At 40.1% G+C, this 19,226-nt stretch overlaps 1 protein-coding gene across 2 annotated transcripts in view; it reads right to left on the bottom strand.

Annotated features, from left to right (window-relative positions):
- LUC7L2 (LUC7 like 2, pre-mRNA splicing factor) overlaps positions 1–19,226 on the bottom strand; it is a 28,623-nt gene that overhangs the window by 3,257 nt on the left and 6,140 nt on the right. Inside the window, exons 2-7 of one of the 2 annotated variants that reach the window (XM_053469084.1) lie at positions 18,138–18,208; positions 14,674–14,768; positions 12,357–12,455; positions 9,560–9,670; positions 8,437–8,580; positions 3,207–3,383 (exon numbers count right to left, since the gene is read on the bottom strand). In XM_053469084.1, the coding sequence (XP_053325059.1) occupies positions 3,207–3,383; positions 8,437–8,580; positions 9,560–9,670; positions 12,357–12,452 (528 nt within the window). In that variant the 5' untranslated portion in view covers positions 12,453–12,455; positions 14,674–14,768; positions 18,138–18,208. The remainder of the gene's footprint in view (positions 1–3,206; positions 3,384–8,436; positions 8,581–9,559; positions 9,671–12,356; positions 12,456–14,673; positions 14,769–18,137; positions 18,209–19,226) is intronic. The other variant, XM_053469083.1, reaches the window with a different exon arrangement.

The following is a 19,226-nucleotide window of genomic DNA, read 5'->3' as shown; positions in this document are numbered from 1 at the left end:
GCCTGGAAAGATCCTGCTGAAGCTCTTCTCTCCTCAAATGAACATCAGTGTAGTGACACATAACGGGAGGAAATCCTCGATCCTTTAAATGAACGTGTGCCGGCGTTACACACCAACAGTCAGGAACCAACCTAGTCTCCCATGTAGTGTCAGGGAGATGCCTCTGCAACAGAGTCAGGATGTTAGAGTACATCCTAATGGGCTTCTTGCCATAGATTTTATGGACGTACTGGTTTAGTGGAAAGGATTAAAGAGGATGGGCACAAGCCGTTTTAGCTGAGAAACCACCAAACCAATGTTCTGCTGCCACCACTATCTTTCTCATTATTTTCCCCTAACTATTATCGTCCCTTTTTTTATCTCTCCATTTTCTTACTATTACTCATTTTTCTTGCCATCTCTCTACATTCTCCCCAACTTTAATTTCCCCCACCAATTCCTGTGGTGGGAGTGTAAATTATGTTCCTTCAGAACCACCGCAGTAGAGCCCTGCGCGGGACTACTTTTTTAATCCCGCTCCCGCAATGTGGGTGTTCCGCTCCCGCCACATTTGTGGCCAATCCCGCCCGCTCCCGCCACATTTGTGGCCAATCATGCCCGCCTCCTTACCTGATTTCCCGCGCGGCTGCCCTCGAGTTGTTCCCTCACGGCATCTCTTCTCTTGCTCCGCCCAGGAACAAGGCGGAGTCACAGGAAGTGACGTCACATCACGTGACTCCGTTTTGTTCCTGGGCGGAGCAAGCTAGGAAACACTGTGAGGGAGCAGCAAGAAGGCAGCCTTGCGGGACTGCGCGGGATTACCGGGACCCGCAGGTACAGTGCCTGACCGCCCGCTCCCGCCCGCAGCCCCAGCAAGACCGCCCGCAAGTTTTTTGGCGGGTCCCGCCTCCCAGTGTAGTCCTCTACACCGCAGTGCTTCAGTGTTACGCTCGGTATACATGTCCCAGTGCTCAGCATGAATATATGCATATATGCAGCAAACTTCACAAGGGAGAAGTGAAACAGATCTCTTTTTTTTTTTTTTTTTTTTTGGACAGATTAAAAAAATAAACACCACATACCACAACAGAGACCTCGGAATGCAGATTTTTTTTCTGTGCATTTGAGGTTGATGTAGGCCATAACAAAATATATCATATACAAATATATATACCCCTCTAGTTACGTCACATGCACAAGTTTTATGTTTTTCCAACAGATTATAGAGCCAAAAGAGAAACACACATTGCATTTTCCAAAGCACATGTTTCCCTAGGACTTAGGTGAGCAGGTAAAATGCTCAGAAGAATAAATACTGAGAAGGGTAGAGGCAGCTAGATATTTTCCTTGGACGGGGCTTCAAATCAGCCACAACATTTTGACCACTTACAGGTGAAGTGAACAAAACCGATAATCTTGTCAACACGGCACCTGTCAGTGGATAGGATACCTTTGGCAACAAGGAAACATTTCGTCCTCAAAGTTGATGTGTTAGAAACAGGAAAAATGGATAAGCATAAGGATCTGAGCGCCAGATACCACAGCACACCATCAGAGGTCTAGTGGAGTCTATGCCTCCACAATATTAGGCAGGTGATCATAATGTTATGGCTGATCGGTGTAAAATATATACATAGACACACTATACAGAGAAAAGACAACTAATTAGAACAACTTTGAGAGCACGTGTGAGACATATACACCATTATGTTCACAATTTTTAGATTACTATAAACAAAATATGGTGAAGAATCAAAGGTAAAAAAGACTTGAAAAATGTTACTCTTTTAGGAGAGCTAACGACAAAAAAACCTGCTAAATAGATTGGGTATTTCAAAACTCAGGACAAATATTACATTTGTCAGGGTATTGGAATTTCAAGTAGGCACCTCTGGGTATTTTCAGTGATATTTTAACTCTTTGCACAGACTAATTCTAACATTAGCCTTAATCAGTTTGCAGTAGTTTTTTGTGACCCTCCTGCACACATTGTACTTACTGTATATCAGGAGCTGTAAAGTAATACCTGATTTCCCCATGTATAAGACGCACTTTTTTTTTTTTTTTTTTTTTTTAGAAAAAATTGGGGTCTAAAAATTGGGTGCGTAAATTCTTTTTTTTTTTTTTAAAACTAACTGCTGCTTACATTCATCCGCCCCGGCTGCACAGGAACCCAGTGGAGTCATGTAACTGCACATAGCATCAAGTGACTCCACTCTGTTCCTGTGCAGCCGTGTCGAGCAAGGCAGAGGTGAAACAGCGTCCCCCACGGAAGTCGCCGAGCGGCAGCAGAAGATCCGCAGTTCAGGTAAGGTTGGGGAGTAAATGTATGTATGTATTTATGTATGTTAGCATGGATCCGTGTGTAGGGGGCACAGGGAGGCGGAAAGTGATGTGCATGTACTGGCTGCCTGAGCATGATAGGAGTGTAACAGTTGCTAGCAGCCAACATCATTCACTTCATCTTTTTCTAAGAGGCAGGTCATTGTGTCCTTCAGCATGTTTTTCAGTGACGTGCCTGGCATGTTCCATCTTGTGAATCATCCTATGAAGGTTTTGCAGGCTCAGCACTTCCTTGATAGTGTAAATGGGCCAGTTGGGTAGATCAGAGTTTTTATTTTTAACAGACGCCTTAAGGAGTTGGTTAACTTTTAACCTAGGTAACAATACAATTCTGTGTAGAAGAAGGTGAAGAGATTTTCAGGTGTGGTTAGTGGTTATAATCTGCACGCAAAGCCAAGCAGTATATGGCAGGCATGCATTAATGATGGCACATCTCACTGCTGCCTCACATGCTCCACACCATCCCTTTTTATTTTTTGGATGGGGCAGTAACTGTTTAAATTTAAAAAAAAAAAAAAAAGTTTCATTCCTGGGATAGAGGCAATAGACCTACCATTAAATATCGCCACTCGTATATATTGTAAATATAAATAGTTTACATTGTTGCACTAAGAGGAACTCCAAGGAATCTTTTTAAACATAACACCAGTGCTAAATGACAGCTTTAGACGCTTTTCAGACTCTGAGGATCCTTTTATATGGAGACTACTTAGTTCTACAATACTGAACACCATGTCCATCTTTCTACTTTTCAGGCATGATAGCAGCCTTCACATAATAAAAAAAAAACTTTCACACTAGCAGGGACTGCTTGTTGTATAACCCAATAATGAAAAAAGGAAAAAAAAAACACAAAAAGTAAAACCCTAATCGCATGTTCTTACCTTCAACTCATCCAATTTCTCACGTATTTCAATAAAGCCCAAGTGCAATTTGCCCCCAAAGTGGTCAGCCAGTCTCCTATCATTATCATGAAGTCCCAAGTAAGCAGAGCAAACTTCACACACTCTGAGCTTCTGTTGCTGAAAGCTGGAGGCAGGCATGGAATTGCGGTAGATTTCCTGCAGACAGAAATAAGACCAAAAACTTACATATTAAAAAAAAACAAAGATAAAAAAAGCCTATAGATGCACATATATAAAAGAAACCTCTTACCTAAGGTGTTAAGTTTAATCAGGGCTGATCTGGGAGCAATGGGGTCTAACAGTATGGGCGCAATGGGAAACTGATCACACCATTTTCAAAAAGCTCTATGCATAGCGCTCTACTTTGTCATCAACACTATTTTGGTGGCTATCAGCAGCCAGTTGGTGAGAGTCTCTGCCAGCACCTACCTAGCCTCTGCTAAAAGCAGGCGTCATCACCGACTATGCTGATAGACGTAGAATAACGGTCCACAATGCAACACCAAAAGGATGTCGCTGTGTAGTAGAGACCCTATGGGTTTCTGATGACCCCCTCACAACAAGCCACAGTGATAGTAATAGTAAAAAAAAAAAAGATTAGCTTTGGGTAAATACAAGAAAAAACAATTAAATATATATATAAAAATATATATATATATATATATATATATATATATATATGTATATATATTAGGGCTGCAACTAACGATTATTTTAATAATCGATTAATCGGCCGATTATTTTTTCGATTAATCGATTAATCGGATAAAAAAAACAATATGCAAATTTTTCGTTTATTTAAAAGAATTTAATGAACTGGATGTTAAAAAACAACTTAAAATTTACATTAACATTCTTATTTTGTTATGATGTAATAAAAAACAATATTTTCAAAGTACAAGAACCCAAACACAATATTTATGAAACAAAATAACCCCAAACATTCTGAAAAGAGGTGGACTATTACTGTTCAAGAAACTTTGCCCCAGCACTTTGCACTTTGCACCCAGCACTTTGCACCCAGCACTTTGCACCCAGCCCTGGCACTTTGCACCCAGCACTTTGCCCCAGCCCTGGCACTTTGCATCCAGCACTTTGCACCCAGCATTCAGCACTTTGCACCAGCACTTTGCACTTTGCACCCAGCCCTGGCACTTTGCACCCAGCACTTTGCACCCAGCACTGGCACTTTGCACCCAGCACTTTGCACTGTGCCCCTGCACCCAGTCTCTAACTCTGCCCTGCACCCAGCCCTGCCCCCACATTCTGCCCTGCCCCCACACTCACACTCTGCCCTGCACCCACACTCACACCCTGCCCTGCATCCCCACCCCCACTCTGCCCTGCACCCAGTCTCCCACTCTGCTCTGCACCCACACTCACACCCTGCATCCCCACCCCCACTCTGCCCTGCACCCCCCACCCCCACTCTGCCCTGCACCCCCACCCCCACTCTGCCCTGCACCCACACTCACGAACCGCTCTGTGCGAATGGAGCCACTCGCACAGAGCGAACCGCTCTGTGCGAATGGAGCCACTCGCACAGAGCGAACCGCTCTGTGCGAATGGAGCCACTCGCACAGAGCGAACCGCTCTGTGCGAATGGAGCCACTCGCACAGAGCGAACCGCTCTGTGCGAATGGAGCCACTCGCACAGAGCGAACCGCTCTGTGCGAATGGAGCCACTCGCACAGAGCGAACCGCTCTGTGCGAGTGGAGCCACTCGCACAGAGCGAACCGCTCTGTGCGAGTGGCTCCATTCGCACAGAGCGATTCGCTCTGTGCGAGTGGCTCTGTGCGATCCGTGCACATAGACATGAAGAATACTTACCTCCGGAACGCGTCACATCCGTCACGTAGCTAGAAGGCGGAGACTGCAGAGCGTGTAGCAGAAGCGGGGAACGCTCGCGGAGGTAAGTAAAAGGAGCCGAGTGCTCCAACAACGAATTGATCACTCGATTAATCGATAACGGAAATCGTTATCGATGATTTCCGTTATCGATTATTATCGATTTTATCGATTCGTTGTTTCAGCTCTAATATATATATATATATATATATATATATATATATATATATATATATATATATATATATATATATATATATATATATATATATATATATATATATATATATATATATATATATATATATATATATATATATATAGTGTTTTTGCTATATTCTCTGCTTAGCTTCCCTACTCCTAGCCTGCAGCATCCTGCACATGATTCCAGTGCTATGTCTCATGCCTGCTCTAGGGTGCTTGCAGGATATCTCCAAGTTCTGCTTTGTTCTGGACTTCATCCGCTGCTATGTCAGGGTGCTGGTATGCGGCTGCTTAACCCTAGACGCCCGCCTGGGAGAGTGCAGTCGCCCTGCAGGCCCTTTCTGACTCCACTACTGTACAACAACTCCTGAACACAATCTTTGGGCACTCTGAGTCATTACAGTAGTCTGTATGGACCCATTTCCTGACACTCCCCTTTTTTTCTTTAACACATGTTCATTTGTTTTCTCCCAGACACAATGTATCACGTACAGCGAAGAACTGGACTCTATTCCCGCGACCCCTGCCAGGGGGTCCAAACAGGGTAGCACTCATTAGGGCCTGGACCATAGCCTAACGAGAGCAGAATTACTGGTTTAGACATCACCTGTCCCAGCAGCCTAAAGAATTCCTACTAACTGGTTTCACTGTAGGCTTTCATATGGGTCTGATCACCCCCCCAGTCCATTTTTGAAGGGCAGAATCTGCTGTCAGCAGAGCTGTACCCACAGGTCTCCTCCAAACTGCTTCACTCCAAGTTGGAGAAAGTGTTTGTCATAAGGCCATTCACCACACCCCCCCCCTTTCATACTTGAAGGGTCCACCTCATTGGTGTAGTTCAGGGCAAATTTTCAAATAAATTAGGGCTGCAACAACTAATCGATAAAATAGAAAAATCGATAATGAAAATAGTTGCCAATGAATTTCATTATCGATTAGTTGAATCGATTATGAAATAAGGGTTTTTTCAGAGCAAATGCTCTGAAAAATACCCCTCGTTTTATAATCTGTTTAGTCTGACTCACAGCTGCAGCTCCTACTTACAGTTCCTCGCTGCAGTCACTGCCGATTGGCCTGCCCACTTCCTTCTTCCAGTCCCTCCCTGCAGTCACTGCCGATTGGCTACAAGGAGGGACAGGGAGAAAGGAGCGGACCAAAGTTCCGATTGGCCCCGCCCATTTCCTATACTGTCCAAATGGCTCAAGAACTCATCTAACTGGTGAGTATAAAATGTATATTTGGGCTGCTGAAAGTTTAGGGTTAATTTAGGGGCAGTTATAGTTAGTGGTGTGTTTAGGGTTAATTGTGGTTGATGGTGTGTTTAGGGTTAATTGCGGTTGATGGTGTGTTTAGGGTTAATTTAGGGGCAGTTGTGGTTGATGGTGTGTTTAGGGTTAATTTAATACTGAGGGTTAATTTAATTGAGGGGAATCTAAATCCTGGGGCAGTGAAGATTAACCCTTTATTTATAAAAGTATGTCTGAACGAGTCTGCAAAAATGAGGGCACTATGGCATATCATGGGGGTATACCTTGGGAGGACGGAGTGACATCTGGGGGTATATATGGCATATAAGGCATGTGTGTGGAGGGCAGCGTGGCATGTCTGGGGGTATGTGGCATATCTGGCAGGCAGTGTGGCAAGCCTGGGCTCAAATGTGCATAACTGGGGGGGCGGCAGGTTGGGAAATAACAAGAAATGCAGTTTTTTTTATTCTGCTGTTTTTTACGTCCTACGTTACTTTATTAAATTATTTTAAGTAACTGAAAAATTTACATTTTTTTATCAGATTAATCGGAAAAATAATCGGCCAACTAATCGATTATGAAAATAATCGTTAGTTGCAGCCCTAAAACAAATTCCGGTGTTATGACTTGTCTACGTCTCATTCTTCGCTTGTTCCTAGTCTTAATTTCTTGATTCCATCAGAAGAGTTTTCATTTAAATATTCGTCAGTTGACATGGCCATACAGAGTGTCATACAGACAGGTAGGGACGCTTGGTTGTCAAAGGCAGATATATCCGAGGCCTTTAAGCTTCTCCCTATTTTACCCTCACTGTGGCAATGGCACAGTATCAGGTGGGAGGGACTGTACTTTGCCACAATGGTTACTTCTGGATCTATAAGCAGCCCCTGGCTTTTATTTCCAGGCTCCTAGCCTTGCTCCCATTAGCCCCGGACTCTGACGCCGTCATCAATTTAGACATACCAGCCCAAGCAGACCTGGCCACGCGGGATAATTTCTTATGGCTTTGGAACTGCGTTTCTACGTTCATTCCACAGGCATCTGAGGGTTCTCTGCATATCCTAGCTGATGCGGCAGCCATGCATGTTTATGCAGCTATCTTTGGTAATCATTGGCTGGCGGGCTGTTGGCCCTCTGAGATCCTTCGGTCGCCTGCATTCATGCAAACATCATAAGGCCAGGAACCAAGGAACGTATTCAGCGGTTGGGCCGAATGGTTATAATAAATAAATACACACACATATACATATATATAAATAACACACACACACTTTTCATTTACATATGTAAAAAGTACTTTTTGTGTAGCTTGGGATATACGATTTGTATTGGGACTTGGTGCTGATCACCAATACTGGAAAATTTGGATTCACAATCTGCATGGTAATTTGTCTTTTTATTTAGCTTTATCATCAGAGGTTTAAAGCAGGCACATTAGAGGGTATGCTTAGCATGTTTGCCGACTTCATGCCCCCCCCCAACATTGGTGGTATAAAAAAGTATTTTTATAAAATAAACATTTTTCTTCAGGCATAGACTAGGAAGTTAACAGAACTAGAACGGAGTCTGTACTGTTTTTAGAAAGTGTGTTATAATACACAAGTTACACATTATTCATGTGTAAATAACTTGGTTTATTACGCAGAAAATAACTAGCATGTATGTGTCGAGCAATGTGTTTTCAAGAACTGAATTCTTGGATAAAAACATATCAAGCAACAGTAAAATATCTGTCCCAATTAACGACAAACATTTAAACAATGATCATGCCTGCAAGTCTAGTTGTTAGAAAGCCAATACTCTACATGTCATTGTCTGAATTTAAGGCATCTAAACACCTTAAATATGGATACATGAGACATTTGGGCAAACACAAATATTTTATTCTTAATGGTATTGAACTACAAACCTCTGCTTCTCTTTTTCGAATTCTTGTCTTTTCAACTTCATCCATAACCTTTTGAGATTCTTCAACGTTCCCCTCAGCTCCCAGTTGCTCTGCCTTTGCCAGCAGTTTTCCAATCTCTTCATTTAGTTCATGTACTCTTTCAGCCTAAACAAGAAAATCATACAGTGCCCTAGGTTTAATGTCCAACAATACCATAACAATGCGAGACACCCCCCCCAAAAAAAATTACTTAACCTCAACTGTTAAACCTAATTGCAAAAATAATGAATTAAATACCCTTTCTTAAAACAGACTCCACTGACCCATTTATCCAAAAGATGTAGTTGGCACACCTACAGACTGCATATGTAACCCATGTAGGTTACCGTCTATAATGCTTTTTAGGTACATATCAGAACGTTACATAACATAATGGATCCAAAACAAAATATAGGTAGAGAATACACAGGCATGCCAGCCTTCTATCATGCACTTTTAGCACCTACAACTTATATAAGCAATAGAATGATGACAAGGATACTGTTATTTTACAGAGGGTGATGACAGCTGTATTACAATATATGTACATCCCTCTGTATGCCCAAGATATTCCATTTAAAAATCAGTTTCCAGCTACAAAAGTACCTTATAACATTAACAATGTCTACATTGCATCTCTGATCAGGGCCCTACCTAGGATGGATTCCATATTTGGGGAAAAAGCATATGCACCTTAAGCGGTCTAACAAACAAACATTCGGAACCAAGCACCCCAGGAATTTCGAAAAGGTGTTTAATCTCACTTGGACACACATATATATACATACATACATACATACATACATATATATATATACACATATACATACATACACACACAGTTTTATAGACCTCTGCCGTGACTCACATAAGATTCAAGAAAAACATGCCATTCCCATGCATGTAGACAATTTCTGTGCTCGGAAGGTGTTGCTTAAAAGGAGTTTTTGTGCTTGCATATAATGGGGTGGAGTCTACGAATCTACAGCAATTAGCTTGTTAAAAATGGAAAAAAATCTTCATTTTACTGCAGTCTGTGGCATGCATTAGTGATAAAATGGTTGAATAAAATAAAAAAAAAAAGGTAAAAGAAATAGAATCTGACCTTAGCAGCTACTTCTGCACTTATCTCCTCTTGAGTATCAGCAAGTCTTTTCTTAGCAATGTCAGTCCTCCTATCACAATCAGCAATGAAAGACTGCAAATGGTCCATAGCCTGTAAAACAAGAATCACATTTAAAAATTACCTGGTAGCAAAAGAAAGGCAACTGTAAAACAAATATATCACTTCTTGGGAATAAAGCTATACAAACCATGTATTGTTTTTTTCAGCACACCCAGCAGATTCCACATATACCATTTTTATATGTGTATGTCTCATTGAGCTTGCGAAAAAGCCAAAAACGGGAAAAAAAAGTGTATTTTTTCACTTCTGACTCAATAAAAACTAGTTTGTAATTTTATTTTTCTAAACGCTACCATCAAAACCTGTGTTGCTAAATATTTGTAGTAGGTAACCAGTCTAAAATAAACTGAAATTGAGAACAGTAGACTGTTTTTCTAATATTGTATTGCTAAAATTTAAAATTTACTAGACTATCACAAAAGACATCTTTAAATTGAATGCATGGCTGCCGTCAATTAAACAGCTCTAGCTGCCTGGGATGTTAAAATATGCCAACAAAACTATATATTTTTAGAAACTACACCCCCAGCTGCAGCAAATGAGGTCTTATTTGTATTTGTATCACAAATCTGACGTGCATAACAAATAAGTGAATATCACACTTCTAAAAATAAAAAAATAATTAAATTAAAAGCGACAAGTTCATTTATGTCCTGCGCACTCCAGTCTTGTGCTACTATATGCAGCCCCTCATTTGATGCGCCAAGGGGCAAAGTTCCTGCAAATGTATACTTTATGTACCATAATTTAACTTTCCAGCTGTCTTGAGCTGTCTAATTGCAGGCATCACCCCTTAATGTTTTAAGACAATTTTTTAACAAGATTTTCAAATCTGCCATATCTGAAGTTAAACTGGTCTAGACATCTTGGAAGTTAAATTAGGGTACATAAAGTACACATTTCAAGAAACTACACCACTTGGAGCTTCAAATGAGGGGCTACATGTATTTCTAAGACAAAAGTTGAGTGCACGGAATATGTCGCTTTGGATAGAAAATGTTTTTTTCTAACCATAGTCACATGTTCATTTGTGTCTTGCGCACTCCAGGTTTGTACTAGAAACACATGTAGCCCCTCATTTGATGCACTAAGGGGTGTAGTTTTTGCAAATGTGTACTTTCTGTGCCATAATTTAACTTCCTATGTGAGCAGTAATGCCACATCAAGGCTTCAACCTTAATTACTGACCATTCACACGCCTTTCATATCTCCATTCACTCGCAGAAGCACACACACACCATACTTTCCATACATTCACTCACAGAAGCACACACACCATTCTTTCCCTTTACAATCCCAAAGAAATGATGGTAAAGGGAGAAAAAAAACAAAAAAAAAAACAAAACCATGTTTACAGCAAAAATACGTTTTGCAGTAAAAATGCAAGGAGCTCCAGGCATGAGATGGTTACTCACGTACCACAGAGGCTAAATGGCTGATTTTAATATTTGCAGTTCATCAGGATTTCAAAAATTGCCTCCCTCTACCATTGGCTAAATTTAACCCCATGATCAAAGGGATCATGGGATTAAAATTTAGTATTGACCATTTTTAAAAAGGGAATGTGACTTTTCATAGCTATATGATCACTGTGGTAACATTGGCTACCACAGTGATCACTTAGCTAGAATACTTAAACTTTTTTTTTTTTTTTTTTTTTTAAAGTTAAACTAAATTTATGTTTAGATAATTTAGTTTGGGGGTCTCTATGCAATTTTGATCTTTATTTATCTGCCTTTAGAGACCCCCAAATCTTTTTTTTTTCTTTTTAACTTATTTTATTATTATTATCCTTTATTTAATAAATACATAATACATAAATTCAAGGGATATGACAAGACAAGAATTGACAGACTAAGACAAACAGATACATTTGGTGGAGAGAGCCCTGCTCGCAAGCTTATTTTACAAGTCTTATACCGTTGGAAAGGCGAGGCGATCACCTTTCCAACGGTATATGTTGGGGGTCTGTAGCTGCTTAGATACCGGCATCTAAGCAGCATGCCCCCATACCTCTTTAACTGACAATTGTCAGTTATTAATAAAGTTGCGTGGTGACGTCATCGCATCACGTCACCTGGCAGATGGGGTGTCCCCGGTGAGGCCCTTCAGTGTGAGGGGCAGGTGGTGATGGAGGGCCACAGACCTCCATCAAGGTAGGGTAGTGCTAGTGACGGCATGGTGCCGTTGTTAGCACCTGACTGGGACTGCTAGCGATGGCACCATGCTGTTAGCAGTCAAGGGGTTAAAATAAAGTTAACCCCTTAAGGACCGGGGTGTGTTTTTTTTTGTACCCATCATGGTCAAGGCCAAAAGAGGCAAAACACACAAGGGGGGGTTGTCGAAAAAAAAAAAAAAAAGCAGTGCAGAAAATATATATTTATTTTATTGCTGTAGCTTAGCCCGTCCGGATGTGGGTGGGTGTGTGTGGCAGAGCCTGACCAGGTGTGTGTGTGGCAGGTAGACAACAAGTAGTGGGAATGAGTCAACCACAGAGGAAGCCAGTAGTTTCAGCCTCTAAGGTAAGTGATTATTCTTGGTTTTGAAGCACACACATTTAAGTACTTTAACATGCATTCTTTCGTGGGGCTGCCATAGACAGTAAAATGTCCCTTTGAGCGAAAATTTTTTATTCTGTGCACAACTTAAACGAAAACTCTTAAATGTCTTATATTTAATAAAAATAGCAAGCACACATTAGTGAGCATGGACTTACATCAAGTTCAAAGAAGAAATCCTGTTGTTTGGATGCAATTTCATAATCTGCTCTCAATGCCAGATCATGTACTTTAAGACACTCTCCAAGATCCATTCTCTGCAAGGAGACATAACAATGACACAAACCATTAAGGAGCCTAATTCCTTAACATAATTTGATGAAATTAAAATGGTACTCTATACATTGGGTTAAAAATCATAAAAATAAAACACTATATTACTATTAGTTATTGTTACAGGAGTTTAGTGCTTTGCTTTTCCAAAAGAAAAAAAAAAAAAAAATATATCCTTAAACATGTAAATATAGCTGGTTGCCATAAAGTGCAAGAAACATTTGGATACCGCTATGAGTAGTATTCTACTGCATGCAGTCAGTGGTGCATCTGAAAATATTTATTATTTTCTGAAAATCCCTGCAAGATAATAAGAGTAACCTTCAGAGAATTATTTGTTTTATATAGCGCCATCAGATTCTGTAGCACTGTACAATGAGTAGACACGGTATAATTAGTCGTATATAGCACAACAATTTTACAGGAACAAACATTAATGGAGGGCTCATGTTCTTACAATCTAGAGAGAAGCCTTTATTTAACTTTAATGGGCGACCGGCATAAAAATCTAATGCATGCAGAGTCATTCTATTGCTTACCACAAAGCAATGCAATAAGTGGTCAGGAAGTTTGTCTAAATCAGCGCTATCCAACTTTGTTGGTGTAGAGCAGGGGCGTCCAACGTGCTACTTTGAGGTGTGGCCCGCGTGAGCAGGACCGCACTGGCCCCTGGGAGATTTCCAGGTGGGCCAGCCGGTCCGTGGGCCACTGCGAGAGTGGCCCAGTCCATGTCAGACCGGCCCTGTTTGAACCCATAGCTCAGTCTATCCCTGTTGCTTAGGATGCAGGTCACCAGTTGGACAGCCCTGGTCTAGATGATTGGGCTAATATGCAGCCATTTGAACAGGGCTCGACAAATCCCAGGCGCCAGGTCGCCATGGCGACAGAGAATTTTGTCCTGGCGCCTAGGTTTTGTCAGCCTCTTACATCCAGAAAAAATTGTGGATGTAAGAGGCCGAGTCACCACACGGGGGCACTGCTGCTGCTGCTGTCTGCCCAGGAGTCTGACAGGAGGCAGACAGCACAGCCACTCAGAGCCCGCCCCCGAGCCTGAGATCACTCCCACGGAGTGAGCCTGTAGGCTGAAAACCCGGTTGCTGCAAAACCAGCAATCGTGTTTTCAGCTGCCACAGGCAGCTTCAGGGAAGGGGGTTTTGTGTTGATTGGGTCCCCACACAAGTGTGGGGACCGGACCCAACACCCCCCAGCTGCCTGATCGCTCCATGAGAGCGACAGTGCAGCGTTAACCCCTTCAGTGCCGCGGCATTTAGGGGTTAATTCCCATTTTGTACGGGGCTCTGCTGCTGGTGGTCTAACAGCAAAAACGAGCCCCCACAAGCCCTTTGATGATTCCCGTAGGCCTGGAAGCCTACAGCAGTCATCAAATACTCCCCTCCCTGCAATGGCTGGTCTATAGACCAGCAATTGAGTCCCAGCTGCCAGAGGCAGCTTCAGGGACAGGGGAGAGGGTTCTTTGGTCTCCACATGAGTGTAGAGACCAGCCCCAACACCCCCTGCTGCCTGATCGCTCCATGAGAGCGACAGTGCAGCGTTAACCCCTTCAATGCCACAATTGTGTATGACACATTCGTGGCATTGCAGGGGTTAACATTTGTCCCCACAAGCTTGTGGGGACTAAATATCAATCAATGCTGTGCTCCAATGGAACATCAGCATCGAAAGAGTTAAAAAAAACAAAATTAAAAAATTAATAAAAAAAAAAACAGCACTGACCTGAAAGTCCAGGGTGCTTCCAGGTCAAGCGCTGTGAGTTTAGTAAGTGGGCTGATGATGATCAGATCACTCCTGACCAAGTGTTAGTTCAAAAAAATCCTGGCTCCTAACTTTTTTACCTGGCGCCTAGATTCACAACAAATTTGTCAAGCCCTGCATTTGAAAACATTATGCAAAAACTAGATAAATATATACACGTTTTTTTTATTGAATATTAGTAATACATTGAGTGAAAAGTTGAAGGTTGAGAACATGATTAGTTATAGCAGAAAATATGAAAATAGTGAAAAGGTAAGCAAGATAAAAATACTTACATCTGAGTAATCCTATCAAAAACATAAAAAGTTACAACATGTAATACTTACAGTATCAGAGTGGAATCCAGTAAGTGTTTTTTCTTACCTGCATGCTATATACAATAAGACACTTACAAGGAGCAATATAAAGGTTAAAAGCAGTAGTACATACCGTCCCAGAAAGAATGTCATGTGGGCAGCAGTTGAGCAGATGACTTTTGCATACCCTTTCATCACTAAACTTGATACGCTGACGTGTTGTGTCACCTACAAAAGAAAAGTCTGTATTAAAATCACAGCAATAAATTAAAACATGTCCTTTTACCCGTTTTATCACATCTTAAGCGAAAACTACTGCAAAAACTATAGTTGCTTCTAAGTGAGACAAGATGAACGTTCATGACCCAAAAGAAGTCAAATTTGACATCATATAACATGCAAGTTCTTCTCCAGCTATTCAAGTTAGTTGTTGCACTTTTTGTGCAACAAGGTTTGCCGAGTAAATAAAGCAAAAGGACCATTTCTTAACCAGTGACCAGATTTTAGCAAGGTTACCTGAAATCTGTGTAAAAGGTGTGTAAACAAACAAACGTACTTGTCCAGAGTGCTTTAAAAAAAACTTGAGGTACAGTCAAGCACTGGGTCAGACTGGGGCTTTCATTCTGCCCTCATTGTGCCTAGCAGGCAACATCAAGAACACTGTATGAAGGGAGTAATAAATGTTGCAGGTTATAATTAGCCTTGCCTTAGTCAAGACAAGTGTGTTTTATATTACACAACAGCATTTAACTGCTGTTAGAAAAATCTGGGGTTATGAAATTTGAATTCCTTTGATCACAGTGTTACAAGTGTATATAAGTATCACTAGATTACTTGCATACATAGGTCATGTGAAAGATAAGTACACCCTCTTTGAGTTCCATGTTTGTAAATATAAGGGCATAATCATTTGTCCCTTAGCAGGTCTAAAAATTAGGTAAATATGACCTCAGATGAACAAAAATAAAGTCAAAATGTAGATGCCATGTGTGAAAAACAAAGTATAACCTGCTTCCATAGGAATTAAGATGCTAAACAGCAGACAGATGGTGTTAATCTAATGCCTTTGATTAATTGATCATCAGCAAGTGTGAGCATCTCGATAAAAGCCGAGTGGAACATGAACTCTGTATACCAAAAACATTCTAGAGTTAAATGTGAGGCTCTGTGTCCAACAGCTAAAGCTTGGCCAAAAGCTTGAAACAGGACAATGATCGCAAGCACACCAGCAAATCTACAATAGAATGTCTGGGAAAAAAAGAAAAAGAATCAAGGTGTTGCAATGGCCTAGCCAAAGTCCAGAGCTCACCCAGATTAAAATGCTGTGGCTTAATTTTGTTGAATAAGTCATGACACTAATACATTATGTGGGGTTGTTCATCTGAGGTTGTATTTGTCTCATTTTTAGACCTGCTAAGCAACAGGCGAGTGATATGTCCTTATATGTAAAACCATAGAATTAAACGAGGGTGTACTTTCTTTTTCACACAACTATAATGTTGTTCCCCCTGTAGGCTAAATGTTACCCAATCTCCACAATAAGCACGCAAATATGGTTGTGTGTATATCTCATTCTTAAACTGGGTCAAAGGAAAACATTTGTAGATGGAATTAAAGCAAACTTATTTGGAGGAGAGCAGGGCTAATGCCTAGAGCACACTGCAATTACTTAGCAGTAGCACAAGTAACCAAATGATAAATCTAAAAAAAAAAAAAAAAGGATTGATTCAATTAAACATTTAATCTATTGGCAGAGTTAGTTTTACCTAATTGCCCTTCACTTGATTTATCCTAGGCATTTTAAGGACAAAACATCCATCTTTTCGAAAACCTCTTGAATACCCATTTGGCCTTTCATGGACAAATTAGTTTCATGACTACAATAATTGTTCACAGGCCAACAGATAACATACAATGCATTCTATAAATGCAAAGAAACACTGGATACAAACTGTAGGCTCTGTGACAATAAAATAAGATTAGGCCATTTTTCCTTTATACAATACTGTAGTATGACAAGGAACATTACAATAGACAAGATTTTTTGATGCATACAAACCTGAGAGGTACTTACACAAGTCAACACCCAGTAATACTTAGGATGCAACATTTTACCAGCATTACCTATGGCGTGCTTTGTTGATTGCCAAAACTTTTCATGATGTGATGAGCTGGAGCACAGATATATATATTTTTTTATTTTTATAATTTAGTAGTGCCGATTTTAAATAGAGAATTGGAAAACAGAGGGAAGGATCCAAGAATCTACTTAACCATTAGCAGTTGCCTAATAGCAGTCTAAACCAACAATGTGTTTTTCCTGGATTACTGGCAGACAAGAAATTAAGTCTACCATACCATATTCAGGGTTTCACAGCACAATGTGCATATAACACTAACAATTTAGGACCATAATATAGTTTGTTTTATTGCACTTCATAAAATGACATGAGAAACTAATAGCACTAACAAAATACCACAAGGTATGTTTGATTTAGATTAGAGTGGCAACAAACCACAAACAGAAGAGGGAAACTAGAAATATATATATATAAATTTTTTTATATAGCCAGGTTTCAAAATGTGTTACGGAAGCTGAACAGACTTTTTGTAGTTTGAGCTGCAACCTAACGGCAATTTCATAAGCACCTGTTGACATCTACTTAATTTTAAATTCCATTAAGCTTTAAGCATTGCATTTTAAAATGTAGCTTATACTTTGCTCGTATTTTAAAATGAAGGCTGTACCTTAGTTAAGACAAAACTAATTGGTAATGATTGAGGAAAAAAAAATTTTAGTCTTCTGCTTATTACTCAAACTATTGAACATTTTATGCTGTTTTATAGGGAAAGGAATCAGGGCTACTGTGAGCCATATATAACCATTTTAAAAACAAAGTGAGTTTATCCGTCAATGTTGTAAGGTTTTGTTATGCTAATGAGGCACATCAATACAACTAAGGTGCCAGTTGTGGGTAAACTGGTGTAGGTTTATGACAGGTTTAAAAAAAACAAAAAAAAAAATGCTGAATGGATTAATTCAACAATTTAGTTTGTAATCTGACACATTGGTTAGACATTTATATCTATATACCTTACTCATCTGCTAAACAATGCAGGATTTATGGAATGATTGGGCACTGTTTACAATATGATCTTAAGACACAGAGCATGGGGTAGAACACATACAGTGCCAGCGTATTTAGTCTTTAACATAATGGCATACAGCATTAACCTTATATAAGACACTGGGTTATTTTGGCAGAAAAACAAGAAGGATCATGCAATTTAAGAACCATTATATCAGAAGTCAGGCTGACTTCCTTAGAAACTGCATGCAAAAAATGATTTATAAAGTCTAGAACGGTATATATCCATAAAAACTATATATATAAAAAACTCTCTTATAGGAATTAAGGGGTAAAAAAGGTGATATGTATGCATGTAACGAGGGTGCATTTGCCCTAGTGCTATTATGTAGTTTATAAATAATATCTGGCTCTGTTTGGGCCTGCAGCTGTTACAGTTTAAAGCTTTGTTATACAACTGCATTTGTCCACATTCATTAACACATCTGAAAAGTTTGTTATAACTCACGGCTCGGCGAATGCGGGGCCTTTCTGTAACTCCCTTGCGGATTGAAGTAGGCAGGCAAAGATACATTGAACCTTTATGAATAAAACAAGGGGGCCAGATTGTTCAGTTTGTATAAAATACATAGTTTTTCCCCAGCATTTTCAACACAGTATCAAGAAGTAAATGTTGAGACTAAACATAACAGATTACAACCCAACCCATTTTGTTCTTTCAGGAGATGCAGTTTCACAGAGCTTGACAGAATGTTCTATTTATGCAACAGATACTGTGAGAAAACCTCCGCTATAAGTTTGGTTTGTTTTAACAAAAGGAATTATGAAATGTAAGCAAACAAATCAGAATGCCATATTGTAAAGATTAGATAGTGGGTCTATATATGAACATATATTAGCTAGTATAGCAGTAAGAAAATGTTATGTCGAAATACAGCTTTTCAGTAATACTGAATACTTGCTTGCTCCTATCAATGATGTTAAACATTAACAGGTATGTTGAAGGCAACAAACTTCACGGGTATTTCTGCAGAAACTGTGTGTGCTTATACATTGCTGTAGAGCACATACAATGGAATTGAATTTAAGAAGTGTATTAGAAACATGCAGTAAAACAGCTCTGTGAATCAGCAACCCCTGCAGTTTCTTTGGATTTATACTGTAAAGTCATGCAGCGATTGACAGTGTATGCGCCCAGAAGTTAACAATTTACAAATTTGCTGAGAGGTTTCACTTTGTTAAATTTACAGCTTAGTGTGTTCTGCACAAACCAGCAACTGCAGTATAAAGGTTGTTCAAGTACTGACTTTGGATTGCCCCCAATTAAGAAGCGACCAAACAAAAATAAAAATATATATAGGTGTTCTATAATCAGCTAAGTATATTTGGAGACGGCATTCCATCAGTGGCAATTAACGACATATTCACGTTATGGTAGAGTAGTTGTAGGAAATATAAGTTGTCCCAGCGCAATAAAAAGGAGAATATCCTTTTTATTGCGCTGGGACAACTTATATTTCCTACAACTACTCTACCGTAACGTGAATATGTCGTTAATTGCCACTGATGGAATGCCGTCTCCAAATATACTTAGCTG

This window comes from Spea bombifrons, chromosome 6 (assembly GCF_027358695.1).
Source record: "Spea bombifrons isolate aSpeBom1 chromosome 6, aSpeBom1.2.pri, whole genome shotgun sequence".
Lineage (NCBI taxonomy): Eukaryota > Metazoa > Chordata > Amphibia > Anura > Pelobatidae > Spea > Spea bombifrons.
This window is presented reverse-complemented; position numbering and strand designations above follow the sequence as displayed.